The 18,757-nt window shown below is 36.1% G+C and overlaps 1 protein-coding gene across 1 annotated transcript; it reads right to left on the bottom strand.

Annotated features, from left to right (window-relative positions):
• Positions 1 to 1,321: 1,321 nt before the first annotated feature.
• On the bottom strand, positions 1,322 to 18,156 carry LOC105057728 (kinesin-like protein KIN-14A). Its single transcript, XM_019854691.3, has 20 exons — positions 17,996 to 18,156; positions 17,362 to 17,519; positions 17,116 to 17,256; positions 16,780 to 17,032; positions 15,758 to 15,858; positions 15,613 to 15,666; positions 13,569 to 13,646; positions 11,100 to 11,174; positions 6,766 to 6,847; positions 6,143 to 6,238; positions 5,900 to 6,070; positions 5,717 to 5,823; positions 5,434 to 5,609; positions 5,184 to 5,348; positions 4,845 to 5,095; positions 4,574 to 4,737; positions 3,443 to 3,769; positions 2,968 to 3,362; positions 2,646 to 2,824; positions 1,322 to 1,817 (listed from the first exon to the last, which is right to left on the bottom strand). Exons 1-20 carry the CDS (start codon positions 18,057 to 18,059, stop codon positions 1,744 to 1,746), a joined length of 3,111 nt encoding a protein of 1,036 aa, XP_019710250.1. The 5' UTR covers positions 18,060 to 18,156; the 3' UTR covers positions 1,322 to 1,743.
• Positions 18,157 to 18,757: the final 601 nt, after the last annotated feature.

Raw genomic sequence — 18,757 nt, 5'->3', positions numbered from 1 at the left:
CTGGGGTTGTAGGCCATAATGGTGCAGTCAAGGATCCTTAGTCTGGCAATCAATAATGATGAATGACATCAAAAAAATTCATAAAAATCATAAAAAATAGAAAAAAATCAAAGATTCGATTTTTTCAACAAATTTTCTACAATAATCGGTTAAAATCAGAGCTTCATGAACTAAGAGGGATTGGGAGGAAGATTAATTAAAAGACCTTACCTTGTCTCTGGTGGTTTTGGTCACGATTTTACTGAGCATGGTGCAAATAGTCCTGAAAAAATAAAGATAAATAAACAAAGAATGACAACAAGAAGGAGAACGAGAGATCTCGGCAATGGTGATCATGGAGGAGAAGAGGAACTCCTCTTATAGAGAGGAGCCCCAAGTCTGACTCTAATCCAAATACTTCGGAGAAAAAGACGCTGAATGGAAGTCTTCTTCCACCCTTTCCTTCTTTTTATTTGGTGCTTCACAAGCCTTTTGGACTGTTTCTTATGGTGGCTAGGTTGATCAAGTGGCTCAAGCCTAAGTCAATTTTGAGCCCATATGGATTGGGGTATTACAAATTTTTTGTTAGGGACTTATTAAATTTTATTCATGTTTTCATATTACTGAAGAATGATTCTAATATATTTTTTTAATCATTGAGTCTTACTATGAGTATAATTCTACATCGAGTTTAATGCCTGGATTGGAATTAGAGATCATATCCTATAAATATACATATAATACATTGTAAGAAACAAACTTTGATATATTAATAAAATTCTTTTTGAAAGAATTTTTTTTACGAAGTGAAGAATTCTTCAATCCAGTTTTTTTCTATTGGTATGTTGATCTTTGAAACATAACCTCGCTGATCCAAAATCGCCCCTTCTTCCTTTTCCTGCTATGTCATTAAGTGAACTAGGTCAAATTCTAAATTGAGATCTACGAATTAATTTTGCACCTATCTTCAGGTATAATGGCCAGTCAATCAAGATTAAACAAGCATACTCTAAAGCATTAGAAAGGACATCTATATAGCTTTTGCCTCAGAAAAACTCTTCTCATGGTATCAATTGTAATAGAGATTCTTTGCATAGATATGATTTCATAAAAGATTTTTTCCCTTTGACATGTGAGGCAAATAACCTGCATAACCAAAATAATCTCCTTGAAAGGATTCTAACTCTGAAGAGCAAAAATTTGGTGGCTATATTTTTATTTGGAAGCTCCCATTTAAAAAACTACATTTGCATTCCCCAAGAGCAGGTCAACTTATCATATATTCAAGTCCTAATAGTTTTTTTAGGTTCCACTGCATGAAAAAAATGTCAGGGAACCAATATTCTTGAAAAAAGGGGTGTCCCAAATGTTTCTCAATAAGAATGTCAGAGGCAAAATTGCCTTCTGGTTGGCAACTTAAAAGAATCCATAATAGAGGGAAAGTGACAGTTACAATTGACAGTGGCTTCTCAGTAATAGCTGAGAATTATCTGCGCTTCTTTAATCAACAAAGTTACACTTTCAAAAATCTTCCACCAAAAGCTTCAAGAAGAAGCAATCACTACTGCGACTCATATATAAAAGAGCACCAAGAAAAATAAGCTGTCCTTCTCTGCAGCAATAGCTTCATAACCAAGTTTTTATGGCTTTCGAAGATGACCGGATTGGTGGAGTCCTTGCACTTTGGAAGAAGCAATCACTACTGCGACTCATATATAAAAGAGCACCAAGAAAAATAAGCTGTCCTTCTCTGCAGCAATAGCTTCATAACCAAGTTTTTATGGCTTTCGAAGATGACCGGATTGGTGGAGTCCTTGCACTTTGGATATCATTTGGATCTGCCATGAAACAGAAATATCTTTACATAGAATTCCCACCATTAGAACATCAGACATAACAGTAAAATATATAAATGAACCAAATGCAGAGAGGAAATGTAACAAGCAGTTTGTAAATTTACCATATATCTGCATCCCAAAATAACAATACAGAGTTTTCTGAATATTAATTTGACCACTATATAATCCATCCATCCTAGTTCTCAAAAATCTTTAAAACAAAAACACGGGTTCCTGTTATTTGTGAAAAATGCATGCCCATGGGCATGTTCCTGCACAAGCATACGCTCTACCACCACATATTTATGGTAGACGTGGTATACATGTCAATAAGGAAGATAGACAAGCTAAAGATGAAGATTGAAGACAAAAAGAAGTCCTGCAAAATATCATAGGCTTGCCATTTAACCTGCCAGACATAGCAGTCCTGACTTGTGCCAGAGACAGGATACCAGAAAATATGCAGAGAGGAAGTCAAACTAGCAGTTGGTAAAAAGTGAAGACAAGAAAAGACATAAAAGGGATCATGCGCTTGTAGCCTTACGAGCTAGACAATGTATGCATGACTCTTTGGAACAGAGGACAACTGAGCTGTTAAAATACAATTTCAAAACAAGGAATGTTCTCAAAATGTTAAAAGGCCCCTGGAGGTCTGGATATAATGCTACTACATCAAGAATTAACATGCATCATTCTCTATGTCTTCATATTATTCTATTACTATTTTGTATGTTATTTGATGCACAGGTGAAATTTGTCAGATTGGAGGATAAATCAGCGATCAACAAACTTTGTAGAGAGCATTTAATTATCTAGATTTCTACTCACATGAATCAATTGATTTCCCACCAAGAGAAGATCTCAATGATACATCTGAACCTAGTGTCTGAACATTGGTTAATGATTGCCTCCGTCCTAACCTGGCATCAGCTGTCATTGGCGACTTCACATCAAAATTGTTGCTTTTAGCAAATTCTGAAGGTGTTTTTGATTGACACTGGATGTTCCTGTAATTAGAAAATGAAAAACTTCTGAGTACTGACATGACTTTTTTTATTAAAATTAAGTGATATGATTTACAAATGAATTCCTTCATTTTGCTCAGCCAAACAGGATCATCTAAAAATATTCAAACGCTTCAGCAAATTACCTTCTTTCAGACCCATGAATATATTTTCCAATGCTCTGTAGAGATTTCCTTAGATGAGATCCTTTGCTGCTAGCATTAATAGTGGAGCTCCTTGACTGAGATTTAGTAACAAAACTGGTCTCATCTGGAGTTGTCACTATCTCATCCAATTTTGCTGCTAGATCAGAAGATTGCTGATGGAGATGTATTCGAGATCTGTTCTCCACCTCTGGCAGCTGACAGCAAGCTGAATTGCAAGTACTAGGAGAGCATTGATGGACAGCCTCTGAAGCAATTATATTGCAGCAGGTCTCATTGTACAAGGTTCCTTTTGCAACTGCACAGTCTTGAAATGCCACTTGAGCACGGAGAATGTTCTCTTTAAGTGGCTTTCCTGCAGATAATTTTGAATAAATCTGCCATCCAAAAATGCAACAAATCAAATACTGAAACCAGAAAATCAATAATTAAATTCTATAAATCATGATGGCTTTACATGTGAAGCTGCAGTTTTAAGTTCTAGCTGTTTCTTTTCAACCTTGGAACCTTCTGAGCTCATTCTACGGTTATAAATTGGTGCATAATCTGTTGGAAGCTTAAGTCTTGATATAGGGGACTTCAGCACCTTTCTTTCATCTTGGCTGTTCACTGTTCCATTCTTCAGTACAGTAGGATTCCCAGTGCTCAACCTTCGCGGACGTGGGGGTGTGCGCTCTGTAAATTGTTTCAATCTCTCCAAGTTTGGATTATTTTCTTTCATTTTTTGTGAAGAAATAGCCTTCTCCCCTTCCTTGATTGCCAATGCCTTCTTGAGACCATCTATCTGGAAAAATATAGATATTATAGTGATTATCCACATCAGGTAGGATTCTCGTGCATGCATATCACAAAAGCCAGTGTCTGCAAGTGGTAGACTTTTAAGAAGCAAAATTTCCAAAGAACATGACTTTCAAATCAAACAGAGGACATATGAAAATATCACCATTTAAGTTTTTTGGATAATGCAAGTATGCATGTCTTTCATGGCAAAATCAGTCAGTAGTACTGTGTGTGAACATATTAAAATCCTCCATATTTTTATATCCGCATCACATTGAATATTGAACAACTGACTGCATTGTCTTACATCCTATTTCCTCTTTCATATGAATAGCTAAAAGCCTGTTTATATGTCTGCACATGGTGTCCATGTGATATATCCCACGGGCTGAAGACAAGGAGTGTAGAGCTGAAAAGAGTAAGTAACAATGCAAGTGGGGTTTGTCTGGAATGCAGAATGCTTGTAAAATGGAGATGGCAGTTTCCTTTTAGAAGGTGATTTCCTGTGTCCCTGTCTTCTAAGTCTCATGACATCTTGACCCTTACTGCAGTACTCTCTTCTCACCTCTACCTTTCCTGTTGTGTTCAGCTCATGTGGGAGATGTCAAAGTTGCCTATTACCACAACCAGACATCTGAAAGGGCCCTAGCTTAACTGAACTGCAAATTCTTCTTTGCTACAAGGTAGACACAGTAGTCCTGCTGTGTCATTTGCACATGGAAGACCATATATACTTGCAATCATGAGAAATCACAAGGTCCAAATTAGCAAGATATCACATAGAACCACAAACTTTATTCAACTGTACCTGTTCTTTTAGTTCCCTGATCTCACTGCTTTCTTTGTTCAGATGAGCAGCACCCAGTTCAACAGTGGATGCCCTCTGAGCAAATTTCAGGGTACTGATTGTTTCCCCATAAGAATCAGCTTCTGGGCTCACATGAGCAAACATTAACATCTTCGCATTTCCACCTACAACGAACATTTCAACAAAATAAATAAGAAGCACTTCTCATCCATTTTAAAGCTCTGCACAGGTTAATAGAAAAAAACAAAAAGAAAAAGAGGTGAACTAGAACCTAGTGAGTTTTGTAGCAACTGTGTGAGCTTGCTATTTCTATATGGAATGTGAGAATTCTTCTGAGATAAAGCTGTAATGACATCTCCCAAACAGGAAAGAGATTTGTTGATATGTTGTGCCTCCTTCAGTCTGTCTCCTGTGGCTTCAGATTTATCCACCCTCTCACTACCAGCAAGGTCCACCAAATGTAGGCAACTATGAATAGCACTGCCTGAAATGTCTTTACCATGCACATGTACTGTCAACACACTGCACACAAAATTTGCTATCGTCACTAGAAGGAGAAATCCCAAAGACCATAAGGCTAGCAGCTGCCAGGAGAGATAAATTTAGCAACCTGTGAGAGCGGCTGCTTCTGTGGTTCATTGCTGTCGAGCTGAATGCACGATTCTTCTCACCCAATTTCATCAGATTAAGAACATCAGCAGTAGACTGTGCAAGGTGCACGTTGGCATCTGGAAGGCTCAGCCAAACATTGCTTGAACAATTCCTAATTTCTAATGTACTGTTCTGGTTAAGAATCAACAAGTAGTAAGAGAACTACTTTCACAATTCTTAAACAAGAAAAAATAAGCATGAAAGGATATTTCGTGTTTGATGCATCTTCTGCCAGAAGGTCACGAACTTGCTCATTATAAATTTCAACCATCTGAACTCGTATCTCATATTTTACATCCTCCCTGATACTTGATATTTGAAATAGATCATTCAGAGCCATGTAATTGATTCCCATGTCTTTACTTGATCCATTTGATGGGCCACACTGAAATGCAAAAAATATTTGCAATAATAGTAAGTCCAATGAAATCAGAATTTTCAAGAATCATGTAATATAAGCGCTAAGAAAAAGAATCTATTAAAAAAACGTACCATGGTATGCGTTTTACCAGATCCTGTTTGACCATAGGCAAATATGCAAACATTATAGCCATCCATGACAGATCTTATTAAAGCTTGGGTGTCCTTATATACTTCATCTGCATAATTTTAAGATCAGAAATGATGTTCATGCACAGAACCTTTCTAGATAACGATAAATGGTGAAGGGATTACCCTGTGTAGCAGTTGGGCCAAAAACTCTGTTAAACTGAAATATTTTGCGTGTATTTTGTGGTTTAAGTGGATCAATAACCATCAATGAGCCATCATTTCCAATGTAATCTATTGTACATTTTGCTTCCTCATTGAACATTGGCCTGATCCTGCAAAATACTTGGATATTTCCTGAAAAAATATATAGTGAGAAATCTTCCATAACTGTCGTAGCATAAAATGTCAGTCTATGATCAGACTTACCTCTTAATTCTTGAAGTGTGTTATACAGCTGCCGGTTTTCTTTGACAGCTTGATGATACCCATGAGCAGCCACAGATAGCCCTTGAATCTGGATTCCTAAACCAAAGTAAGAAAACCTTTTGAAAATTTATATTATATAAAAACAGAAACAGATTTAGATTATATGGACAAACATTTCCATATTCATTCAAATTTGCTTCTCCAAAATTTCATTTGATTCAAGCTTCAAGGGGTTCTAAAGAGGAATAAAACCCCCATAACCCATTTATTCAATTTTAATGCACCAAATGCTAGAAAAATAGCCATTTTATTCCTAGGGCAAAGTGGATATTTTAAAAAGTTGATAAAGCTTTTTTTTCCCATTTAAGCCAAAGTAAACTATTCCCCCCCTGTAGCATGGAAATTTACTATAGGATTAGAGTTAAGAGGGTAACTAGCAAAAACAAGAATGAAAAAATAAATACAACCTAATGGTTATGCATGGTTTGTGGAGGGCAAGCTTGAGGAAACTTGCCAAAACGGTGAACATTGATGTCCCCTAGATACATTGAAATTCAGGATTCCATGCTTTCATAAGTTCTAAAAACTGGAACCAGTTCAACATCAAAATGTTTGTTATTTACCTAGTTGTGCAAAATCATTTTGTAATCGGGTCTGCAGAGTTATGAATTCAACCCTGGTCTTTAGTAGCAAAGTCCTGAGTTCCTGCAAAGTCGGTGAAGGTTTCAGTAACATTCCATCAAATATTCAGTAAAGCAAATGAAAGAATGATGCCGACGGATGAAAGTAAGCTCTTTGTGCTGAAAGAAAAAAAATCAGGAAACTGGTGTTAGAACTTAGAACCTCGAAGAACAATATCAGCGGCGAATATGTTTGTTCATCAATGCATTCTGTTCTCATGCTGTGATGAACAAACATATTCAGATGTATATCTTAAGCTAGCTGCATAGCGTAACTGGGAAAGTAACGAAGGAATTAAGAGGAGGAACAAGTTGTCAAGTGGAGAGCTTTGTACCTTAGCCTTTGTCAACCTAAAAAAAGAAGTCCTCTTAGTACATCCTAATGAAATATCATTTTTGCTAGATAACCTATTTATTTTGTATTCTGTACAATAGGTATATGATTTTATGATAATTGAGGACAATCCTATACATATAAACTATATGGATCATGTTCCCATACATGTTTGGACATATATAAATGATGTTGAGTTGGAGATCACATACACATGAATACTACACGCAAGAAGACCTCCTAGCTTTTAGGGGAAAAAGAAGAAATTGTAAATAATAACCTTATCTACAGGCTCGCTGACCAAGAACTTGCTGTTTGCTATCAACTCTTCTGGAAATGCAGCATTTTATCATCAAAAAAATCTTTCAACAAGTGCTCAGCGAACATACCTCATAAATGGTCACCTTTTACCCGAATGATTTGTTTTTCTTCTTTCATGCTACAAAAACCTGAAAAATAAACCAGCACTGTGCAGTAGGAGACCACAGAGCAAACTTCTTTAGCATCATCTAAAGGCAAGGTTTTAAGTTCTGATGGGATGGGGGGAATCCCAACCATTCTGCCCCATTCCTATGAGAAAATGGGACAGGTTGGATCTCTGAAACCCATCCATTTGCGGAAAAAAGGAAGGAAAGATGAAGAAAAGGAAAAAGTGAAAGAAAAGAAGAAAAAGAAAAAGAAAAAAAATGAAGGAAAGAAAAAAGAAATGAAGGAAATAAGAAAGGAAAGAGAAAGAAAAAGAAAAAGGAAAAAAGAAATAAAGGAAACAAGAAAAGAAAGAGAAAGAAAAAGAAAAAGGAAAAAGGAAAAAAGAAATAAAGGAGAGAATAAGAAGAAAGAAAAAGGAAACGAAAGGAAGGTAGAAGAAAAAGAAAGTAAGGGAGGAAGGAAAAAAAGAAGAAAAAGAAAGAGAGATGCATGACCTGGACTGCGGTCAGGATGGTACGGGACAATGGGATATTCCCTTCTATGGAAAAACCAAGATAACCCCATCCCATAGGATTTAAAACCTTGCCTAAAGGTACTCCAACTGGTCAAAAACCTAAGGCATTGGTGGTCATGCCTAATTTGGGTTGGGTCAAGGTTAAAATATTTTGTCCAACTTAAGCTAAGCATAATATCAAGACATTCTTGGCTAGATAAAGACCACTAGCCAAATTTAAGACCAGTGGAAAAGTAAACATTTATATATGCTTAATTTACGTATACATATATCAATTGATTAATTATTCAGGTCCAAAAGATTTTTTTCCCTCTCATCTCTTATATATTGTCAAGAGACACAAGAAATATACATATGAGGATCACATAATTTATTCGCCTTTAGACCACATATAATTCATTTCCCTCTTTCCCTATATTTTTCCCTTTCTTTACTTTTTGATTGGGAATGGAGATAGCATGATTGATACAATTTTCAATTGTGATTTTTGACCTATCTTTGGTCTATTTTGGAAGATAGAAAATTGGCTTAAAAGCTTCCAAACTAGAGAACACCTTCAAAATGCTACATCTACTTGTATAATTCATTTCAGTTATTGTGATATACATCACACCTACCTAAAAGTGGGATTTACTGCATTGAGAACAATCCATTCTTCTTTTTCCAATGGATCCTAGGTGGAAAAGGTACACCTAATTATTGGAATTCAATTTCCATTTTGCCAAAGGGCTTAGGCATATAAAACGTACCTTAAATTTAATAAGAATCTACCGCATCCTCCCCCCTCCCCCCCCCACCAAAAAAAAAACACAAGCAAAGATAAACTCACCTTGGATCAAGGTTTGTAATACTGGAACCTATACTTATGCCAGCAAGTCGATGGTATGGTACGGTACTATGTCGTCCCATCCCCATGCGAACCAAAAAAGGAAAAAGAGAGAGAGAAAGGATGGGACAGAGGGGAGAAAGAGAGATGCTTGGAGAGGGAGGCCCTCCTCTCCTCCTTTGGTCTATTAGGCAGAGCCGAGCCCTATTTCAAGCAAAACAGGGGCTTATCCCTTTATCTAATCTTTTTGGCTTCTTTAAGTGAAGTCGGCACATGGTGTGCCGACTTCACTTAAAGAAGCTAAAAAAATTTTTTGAAAAAGGGACCATGTGCCAACTTCACTTAAAGAAGCAAAAAAAAAATAGAAAAAGGGGCTGAGCCCTTGTTTCATTCAAAATAAGGCTCCGCTCAACCCAGCAGATGATCGGAGGAGAGGAGGGCTTATGAGCCTCCTCTCTCTCCCTCTCTTTCCTTCTCCCTCTCCCCCTTCGTCATTGATTTCTCGTTATTCATGCCGCACTGTCCTAGTTTGCCACTACTATAGCTTACCATGCCCTGAACTGGGCGGTTCCGGACCATTCCATCATCTATGGCTTGGATATTGATAAATTTTGTTGCTAAGTGATCTTTAATACATACCCAAAATATTTTGGAATTAAGGCATTAGTTGAAAGTCGAAGAAGTCACTTTCCTATAATAAGCACATCTATTAGACTATGCATGCAAAGCAATTCTCTAAGTGAATGAGCAAGTATAGGGTGAAGTGATAGGCATTTCTATAACAATCCTCATGGCAACTGGCCATCTTAGTTCAAATAATGGGCAACTAAAAACAATATCTCACTCATCACGATCTTCAACTTTCACCACCTAAAGGGGGCAGCTGGTATTCCTGTGTCAAGTATGACTACAGCTAATCACTTAATCTAGTCCAATAAGTAGCACATATTCTTACTAGCTAAGCTTGTTACCTGAGATCCTAAGGAACAATAGGTCATAGCAATAGAGTTACAAAGTGCTAGTATAAGATTTTTTAAAGAAATGTGTGTCATGGAAATGGAGTTCCAAAGATTAATTTTAAATGTCCAATGTTGCATGAGCTGAAAAATATTTCTATGGAACAACAAATGGACATGGGATATCAAGTTGCCAACCGTGTAATGAAGGACTAATATACTGGTATAGTTGATTTATTTGGAAAGAGACGAAAATGTCAATTAAATATCCATTTGACAATAATGTGGACAAACTTTGAAATGGGAGTTGAAACATCTAGCTGGAACAAAGGAATACTAACATGGCCTAATGTGATTTGCAATCCATAGGTCATGACAAGAATTACAAAAAAAACTATTTTCCCAATTATCCACACAAAGTGGTATTCAATTGTGGTATCATATTAAATTCCCTTGTTACAAGAAGCTTTCACATAATGATCTTTATCAAAGTCACCCTAACTAAGAGACTAATATGTTAAATACAAAAAAGAAACTAGACCCCAAGACATTCAAAATTGTTTAGACAGCCCATTAAGACATGTAAAGTCTGATAGCTACCTAGCCAGGAATACAAGAAAGAAAGATCAAGAAGTCCACGTTCAAGAATAATATGAATATGTATTGAGTACACAACAATGGTCCTTGAATACCCCATCTTTGGAATGTCTCTAATATTGTCCTTTTAAAGTTGACAATACTATTAATAGGCCAGCTAAAGCCAATCTTGAATCAAATTGTTCCAAACTGACTCAAAGCTGAAGGTAACTATAAGGCTTCCATAAAAGAAGATGAGCCAAAGGAAAACTTACAACATGTTTCATATAGGATTAACTAATGGCATAATTTAATATGTTCATCACATGGAAAACTGTTATGGGCATTCAAATTACACTACTATTATGGCAAAATGATCTGAGAATATTTCATATGTCCATCACATGGAAAACTGTTACGGGCATTCAAATTACACTACTGTTATGGCAAAATGAGCTTAGAATATTTCTTGTCTCTTTTTCTCATATAGGGAAAAATACAAATTGATATAATAAATGCTCAAATTATGTGGTAGACAAAAAAGTAATTTGGGTCATTTGTCTTTCCAGAACACGTTTGGAAAAGCATCATAAATACTGACAACTTCCACCTAGAATATTCATAGGCACTCAAATAGCTTACCTTTAGTTTGCTTTCTTGTGCTTCCAAGCGATTCCAATGATAGGAATCATCTTTCCCCAACCAGAATTTATGATGCTGCAAAAAGAAAATTAATAACTGTCTACTGAATAAACAAGCAAAATTAGTAAATGCAAAATACAAATCTGTGAGGAGCATAACATCAACTTTGTTAATAGATCAGCTGTTGCTACAATTTTGCTAGGAAGAACAAAAAAAAATCATATAGATCACATTGCCTCCATATGAAAATTCCTCTCATGCTTTTAAACAAGCAAATATCATCCAAATCTAATTTTGACATCTTAAGCAGCTTATTGTTATCATGGTTTACCATTGAAATTAAATCGAGATGTCATATGTGGTATTTAATATATTAATGTAAGAATAGAGAATGTGCATGTGTATGCATGTGCTTGTGTACAAATTGCTCCAACTCAAATGTATCGTATCAAGAGTGCCTCCATTTATGTATTTCCATACATTTTACAGCAAGGGGTTTGGATCTTTTTGTCATTGCATCACTTACAATGAGAAATGGTCTAACTGGTGCACCATGCATGCCAATAAAAAAATGAAAATTCTCCCTTGCATTATTAGTTAGTGCCGTAAACAAACACAGCACCAAATATGGCCAGAAAGTGCTTCTTCTAGAATTGTAATCCTAAACCTTTGCTCCACCTACTCTAAGTTATGAGAACACAACAAGTGATCAATTATTTTGAAAATAGACACTAATGAAGTCAAGTTTTGCACCTTTTAATGGCCAAAATAGATGCAAAAATTCCCCAAGCTATTTAAAACCTGTTTGCCATCGCTTTTACCTCTTATTTTTTATTTAAAAACAAAATTATACAAATTGAGACAAATAACATGTTTGATATTATTATTTTTATTTCTATTTTTAAAGTTTTTTTTATTATTTCTAGAAAAAAGAGGCAGTAAGAAATCTTTACTTTCAATATTTTTGAAAATAAGAAACTCATATTTTACTACCACCACCAACACCCATCCAACCACCATGACTACCTTAGCCACCATAGCTATCACCACCATCTTTATCACCATCACTATCGCCCTCACTGTTATCATACTATTGCTACCATTGTCACTATCTCCACCATATTGATAGTGCCTCCACCTCCACTACCATTGTTGTAACTATCACTACTGTTACTGCTAAGGATGGCAAGGGATCAGATATAGGTTGGGTCAGCCCATACCCATACTTGCCCTGTAAGTAAAAATCCCATATCCATACCCACCCTGTACCCACCTTGGGTCGGGTCGGATCGGGTCAAATGGAGATGCAGGTCGGGTCTGGTCGGATCATGCATATAAGAGGGGTTGGTCAAGTTAGGTACATGTAAACAATATAAATTATAATTTTGAAAAAGAGATATATATTAACATTATGCAGGTCAATTTCAGATCGGGGCATACCATTATCTGTACCCGACCTAAACCTACTTCGGATATTTTTTTTAGAACCTATACTCTCCCGGGGTTCCAATTGGGTCTAATAAAATCTATCCCATTCGGATCAGATCGGGTCGGATACCCGATCGGTTGGGCTAAAATTGCCACCGCTAGTTACTGCCTCCACAACACCACCATCTGCCACATAGTTAATGCCCTTGCCACCACCATGGTCCCTACAATTGCCATTTTGCCACCACCATCACCACTGCCTCACATTCACCACACTACCACCATCATCGCCACCTTCATTGTACCACCATCATACTGCCACCAACATCATCATCGTCTCCCCTATATCTACTACAACTACCACTATGTCAATTGCCATTGATACATTTATCTTTTAAAAAATAATGGACTATACCAAATATGTCCATTATTTTACAAATTAGAAAAACTAGAAATAATTTTTTTTATTTTCAATTTAAAAAATAAAAAAAATGGAAGTGATGCCAAACAATACCTTACTTGCATGCTTTATGCTTTCTCCTATCTTCTTCGGCTTACACAATTCAGAATATTAGCAAATCCCTTTCCATAAAAGAAAGGCTAGGTAAGTCTTAACATTTTTAAGAATTCCAATTCAAGTTAGCTTTGTAAAATAGTTTTAGATCATGAGAGGCATTGATACAAATTAAATATGAAACTAGAATAAGAGTTTACAACTACAAATAATTGAAGATTATTGTTGTCCTAAAGGGAAGAAAAATTGGTACATGGTTCAACCAATTTTAAAGCATACAATCTCAAAGTTCCTCAAACCATATACCAGAATAAGCACACACCAAATATAAAGCGGGTTATCCATTGTAAAGAAATACATTTATTATTGAAGTTCACCTAAAAAGAGCTTCATCCTGTACATGCAATCTCTATAAATGAGAAGCCTATATGACTACCCAAATCCAAAATTATTTCACAATGAATGACATGACCTACATGCAGCTGTGCCAAAATGGAAGGTCCATTGAAGGAAAACAATGAATGTACCTTGTCATTTTGTGTTGTTATTGGACCATTAATTGCCCTAGTCCCTTCCAACAAGAGGTCTTGAAGAATTGATTTCAACTATATTCAAAATTGCATTGAAGAGTCTTTGGATCAGAACTTCCAATTATAGAGCAAGGATAAAACAAGTATAAATAATTACAATAAAATAAATCACACAGATCTACCATATACAATCGCAATAATGTGCATCTAGCATGGCCTCAAAAACAAAAAATGAAAACCAGTTTACATATGTTTGAACCACATAGAAGACATTAACAGAAGTTAAGGTCATGAATAAGAAATAAACATGAATTATTTTGGAAAATTTCAGCAATAGAAATATTTTTATTGAATAATTCTTATTAGTTACCTTCTTCTTCATGTTCAACATCACCTTCAATTACACCTAAATTGAAAATCTAATGTAAGTAGAAAGTTTTTTTTAGATCATTTCTTATTTGGCTATGAAAATGTTAAAAGTCCCAATTATACATATATACATACACACATACACACACGCACGCACGCACGCACGCACTCACGCACATATATATATGCAACTAGATCATTCCAGATATTTCACATCAACATATGTATGTATCTTTCCGCTTCTATAGCACTTTTTAAGAAGGTTTAGATCGTAAATATGCAACTAAAGTCTTCCACATATACATCCATCAAGATAACAAGATTAGCAAGAAGAAAGCATGAATTCAAGATGGATTTGGGGAAAGCAAGTGCATTATGTAAAACATCTCTATGAATAACAAAACTTCATGCCTATCTATGACAAAGTGTTCACATGAAAGTCATGAACAAAGTATGAGTGCGTATTAGACTATTTTAGCCAATGGGTTCTGGTCAAGCTGGGGCCCTTTCAGCATGGTTTTTAAATAGGCCCAGTATATGTATGAGATATAACATTTTCATGGAGGGAGCCAATTGGCTGAGTTGGCAAAGTCTCTTTTTTGAGTGTTGATTCAAGAGATCTAGGCTTCATCCTATCCTCCACCCATTCTACCTCTCCACAACAACGAAAAAGCTTGGTTAGATCAATTCAGCAGTTTACTGTACCTTTGGTCTCATTTTGCTAGTTTATGGCTAGTTCATCTGATGAAATGAGATAGGGTAGACTGGAATACTTCATTGTCACATAAAGCAAGTATTATGCTCCTCATCATGCACATTTATATCCATGACAGGCCTGAATTAAAGTCTAAGCATTGTCATGGAAACCCATGTATTAAACTGCATTTTTCCTTAAGTGTTAGCTATAAACTGCGAAAGGAGATGAGCGTTTTAAATCTTTTGAATATTTTGAATGCTTTCAAGGTACCCATTTTACATACTAAAAAATGAGCCCATTTTACATACTAAAAAAATGAGCTAGCAGTACTTTAAGGTGAACTATGTTAGTTATTCTTTGTAAAGTATAATTTCATTTTCCCATTAATGCAGAAAACCAAGATCCAAAAGAATGTTTAATTGGTTAATTTTTACAACATATCATATCAAACCAATAGCTAATGGCCTCCAACCCACTGAGTTCCATATTTTCCCACAAAAATGATAGCTCAAAATTTTCTATTATCAACATATGCAACATAACATGTACAAAGCAATGAACAAGTGTAACATCATAACCTATAAACCCAAATTGCATTTTTTCATGTTGCTCCTTAAATGATTTGTAATAACTCCATCTTTGCATCTCTCTCATTAAAAATAAAAGTCAGAAAAATAAAGAAATCACACTCTAGATGCTAGGATGATGAAGGATAGCCTTTTCAGGACCTTTCCACAATGTCATAACAAAAGATAATAGACTAAAACATTGCAAACCATGGAATTTCATTGACATTGCTACATGTAAAACTGAAATTAAGATAATGGACTAGGACATTACTCATTTCTATCATATTTATTCAAGCAAAACTAACTCCTTTGATTTGGCAACACTAAATGATCCATTTCATTTGAGTTTAACAAAAAAAAGAACTTATGTATAATGGAATGACATTTTAGCATTATCTATATGTACCTGTTGCTCTTCCAGACAACTTGACATGATTTTACTGAATAGCTTGATTGGATCCTACAAGCATATTCAAATAAAATGTGTTAGTATGTCTAATGAATTTTTTGGTGCATCTAGATTAGATGATATGGTTAGCATGAAGTATTACCTTTCCTTCCTGATTCCATGATTTTAAAAGGTCTTCATTGATGTGTTCCTTTGAATTAAACATATAATCAGATAGCACTCGCACGAGTGAATCCATTGCATCTGAAGAACCACATGGAAGAAATATCAAATCAAGCAAGAAAAAACATAGCACTTCCTAGGATCTTTATGAATACACCTATGTACATCTCAATGTATCAGAAAGCCCGTGATATCAAACATTACATACTATGCAAAGTTCCATTAAATCAGCCATAATAGATGTATGAAGGTTATCGAAATCTTGTAACAACCCAAGATTTCACACAAAATAGCTAGCCATAAAATATTACTTAGATTCTTTGGCCCTTTTTAGGTACCCAAGATCTACCAAATGCACAACTAATTTGGGACTAAACACATTCGCATGGGTCCTCGCATAATCCCCCTGTTTAAGCCTAGTGTCCTTCCTAAGGGTCCAAATCTAGTCAAATCCTATCACAAACACCATGATTCGCCTGTGGTCAACCCTAAAAGGGTAAGTGCTGCAATTTTCCCTAATCACACATGAGCCATAGGTTGTGTCCACTTTGATACCACTTGTAACAACCTAGAACCCCACCTAGAAAGCCTAGCTAGAAGGTATTATTAGGTTCCTTGGCCCTATAGAAGCATCCAAAATCTACCCAATGCATAACCAACATGAGACTAAACAAACACTCACACGTGTCTCCACACATCCTATTAAAAGAGTACAATCTAAAGTGTTAAGCATTACTAGGTTTTGAATCTAGGCCTTCTATTATGATTCACCGCTTGGGCATTAAGCCCACATAGGAGGCATTGTTGGTTTCTTGTATTTGCCTATCTTAAAAGGATCAGTCCTCCTCATATGTCTGAGACAAGAAAGTTTGAAGATTTCATACCCAAATAAAAAAAGAAAGGATCGGAAAGACAAAAAAGCCGCTTAGAGGGATATCTCTAATGTCATATTTATAATAAAATATTCAAATCAATGAATAGCATTCTTCAGGAATAACAAACCTTCACTCTTTTGATTCTTGTTCTGCATGGATTTTTGTTTCTCAGATGTGGTTGACATGTCTAAATGTCTACAAGGGACTGAGCTCAATGAGACGGTGTGTGACTGCATCCTGCCAGCAGATTGTGGAACAACTGGGGATTTAGCAAGCTTCCAAGGCCCATTCCCTCCATTACACTGCTTCCATTCATGATAAGATTTTAATGCAAGAATACAGTCAACAATTTTTGCTGCTGATCCAGCTTCCAGAGTATCCTGTAGCAAGAAAAACATTGTGTGGCAATGGAGGAATATAGTAGAAAGCAACTCAAGGAGTAATCTTGATTTTGGTTTCTAACCCTTTCAAGATCTGATGCCTCGAAGCTTGGCAGCTTCAGCTGCTCAACAGCAACCAGGAAGTTGCGTACGTTTTCAAAGTACTGATAAGCAGGTAGAGGTTGGATATCCCATTCAGTGCCAATCGATGGATTAGCAACAACCTTGATGTAATCCCAAACCACATCCAGTTAGATCTCATGACAAAAGATAACTGGTAAGCACAAGCAAGAGAAGAAAGAAGCCAATGAAGGACTATAACATGATACCTTCGGAACAGCACCGGGCTGGATCTTGTTGATGGTGTTGCATAGTATGAGACCACTCCTCAGGCAACAGACAAATTCTTGCTCCGAGGGTTCTGGAGACAATGTGAGAGGTCCTGCCATGGTACCGAGCCACCTGGCGGCTTGGAATCGTCTGCAGGCTGCCAGAAGAAGAATAAGAATTGGTTAGTCAGATCGAAGGCAACAAAAACCAAGAATTCCTGCCAATATTCTAGAAATGAAAGCATTAAAAGGGGAACACAAAGATTTTGAAGAAAAAAATCTATTCGGAAAGAACTTGGAAAATGCCAAAGAGCAAACATTTGGCACAAGAATCGGGAAGTTCACATAACTGATTCCATTCACAAGCCAAACCCCATGGCAAAGATCCAGACAAACCCAAGAAAAGGGCATTTGAGCCCAAAAATACAGAGAGATAAAAATTTTATCAAAACCCAAGAAAACTGAGTTCAAGATTTCATCAAAAAGATCCCCTTTTTGGCAAAGAAACAAGGAAACGAATGCGAACAACACCAAAAGGCTATCAAAACGAAACCTTTGGACAACAATGGGAAGAACAATACTAAAAGGCAAGAAGAACAAAGAAAGATGCGGAGTTAGAAAACAAGAGGCGAACCAGCTTCTGCCTTTCTTGATGCTAAACGACCATCTCGAAAAGAAACTCGGCACGGCTCCTCCATTCTTCCGCCTTCCTTCACAACTGATTCTTGACCCCAGAGAGAGAGAGAGAGAGAGAGATCTGAAGCTGGGCTTTTTGGAGGGCGAAGATAGGGGGAGCGATCGCAGTCTTTGTCGGCATCCGAGAAAATTAGTAACGGTTACAGTGAGGGAAAGAAGTGGAGGATGCTTTTTGAATTTGAATCGGTAGGCCCCCGTTGAGAGCCGTTGATGTTGGATCCTGGCCCTTCCACACCTTTAAAATCAGCGAAATCTCGGTTTGCTGCATGATTCATTCTAGAATCTTTTAAACATTATGATAATATAATATTTGGCCATCAGTTTTCTTGCATTCAAGTTGTTTTGATACTAGCATTCAACCTTCACAATACATAGGTGTAATATTTTTCTGTTCAACTACTTTTAAATTATAATATAATAATATAATAAATTATAACAGAAAATTACTTCAATAGTCAATATTTTTTATATTAAATAATAAACTTTAATAACTGTGGAGTGGTCCTCCGTTAATACAAATATCTATATTATCAAATTTTGCACAAGCTAGACCTTCATATAGAAATTTTCATTATTAATGTTATTATCATTAGCTTGACCCACAAGATGCATACATACAACCTTTTCTCCTTTTTTTTTTTTTTTTTTTTTCCAACTAATTCTTGAAATGTAATATGATAATACAATAAATTATAATAAA

Source organism: Elaeis guineensis, chromosome 14, assembly GCF_000442705.2.
Source record: "Elaeis guineensis isolate ETL-2024a chromosome 14, EG11, whole genome shotgun sequence".
Classification (NCBI taxonomy): Eukaryota; Viridiplantae; Streptophyta; class Magnoliopsida; order Arecales; family Arecaceae; genus Elaeis; species Elaeis guineensis.
Note: the sequence above shows the minus strand (reverse complement) of the source record. Positions and strands in the feature narration are given on the sequence as shown.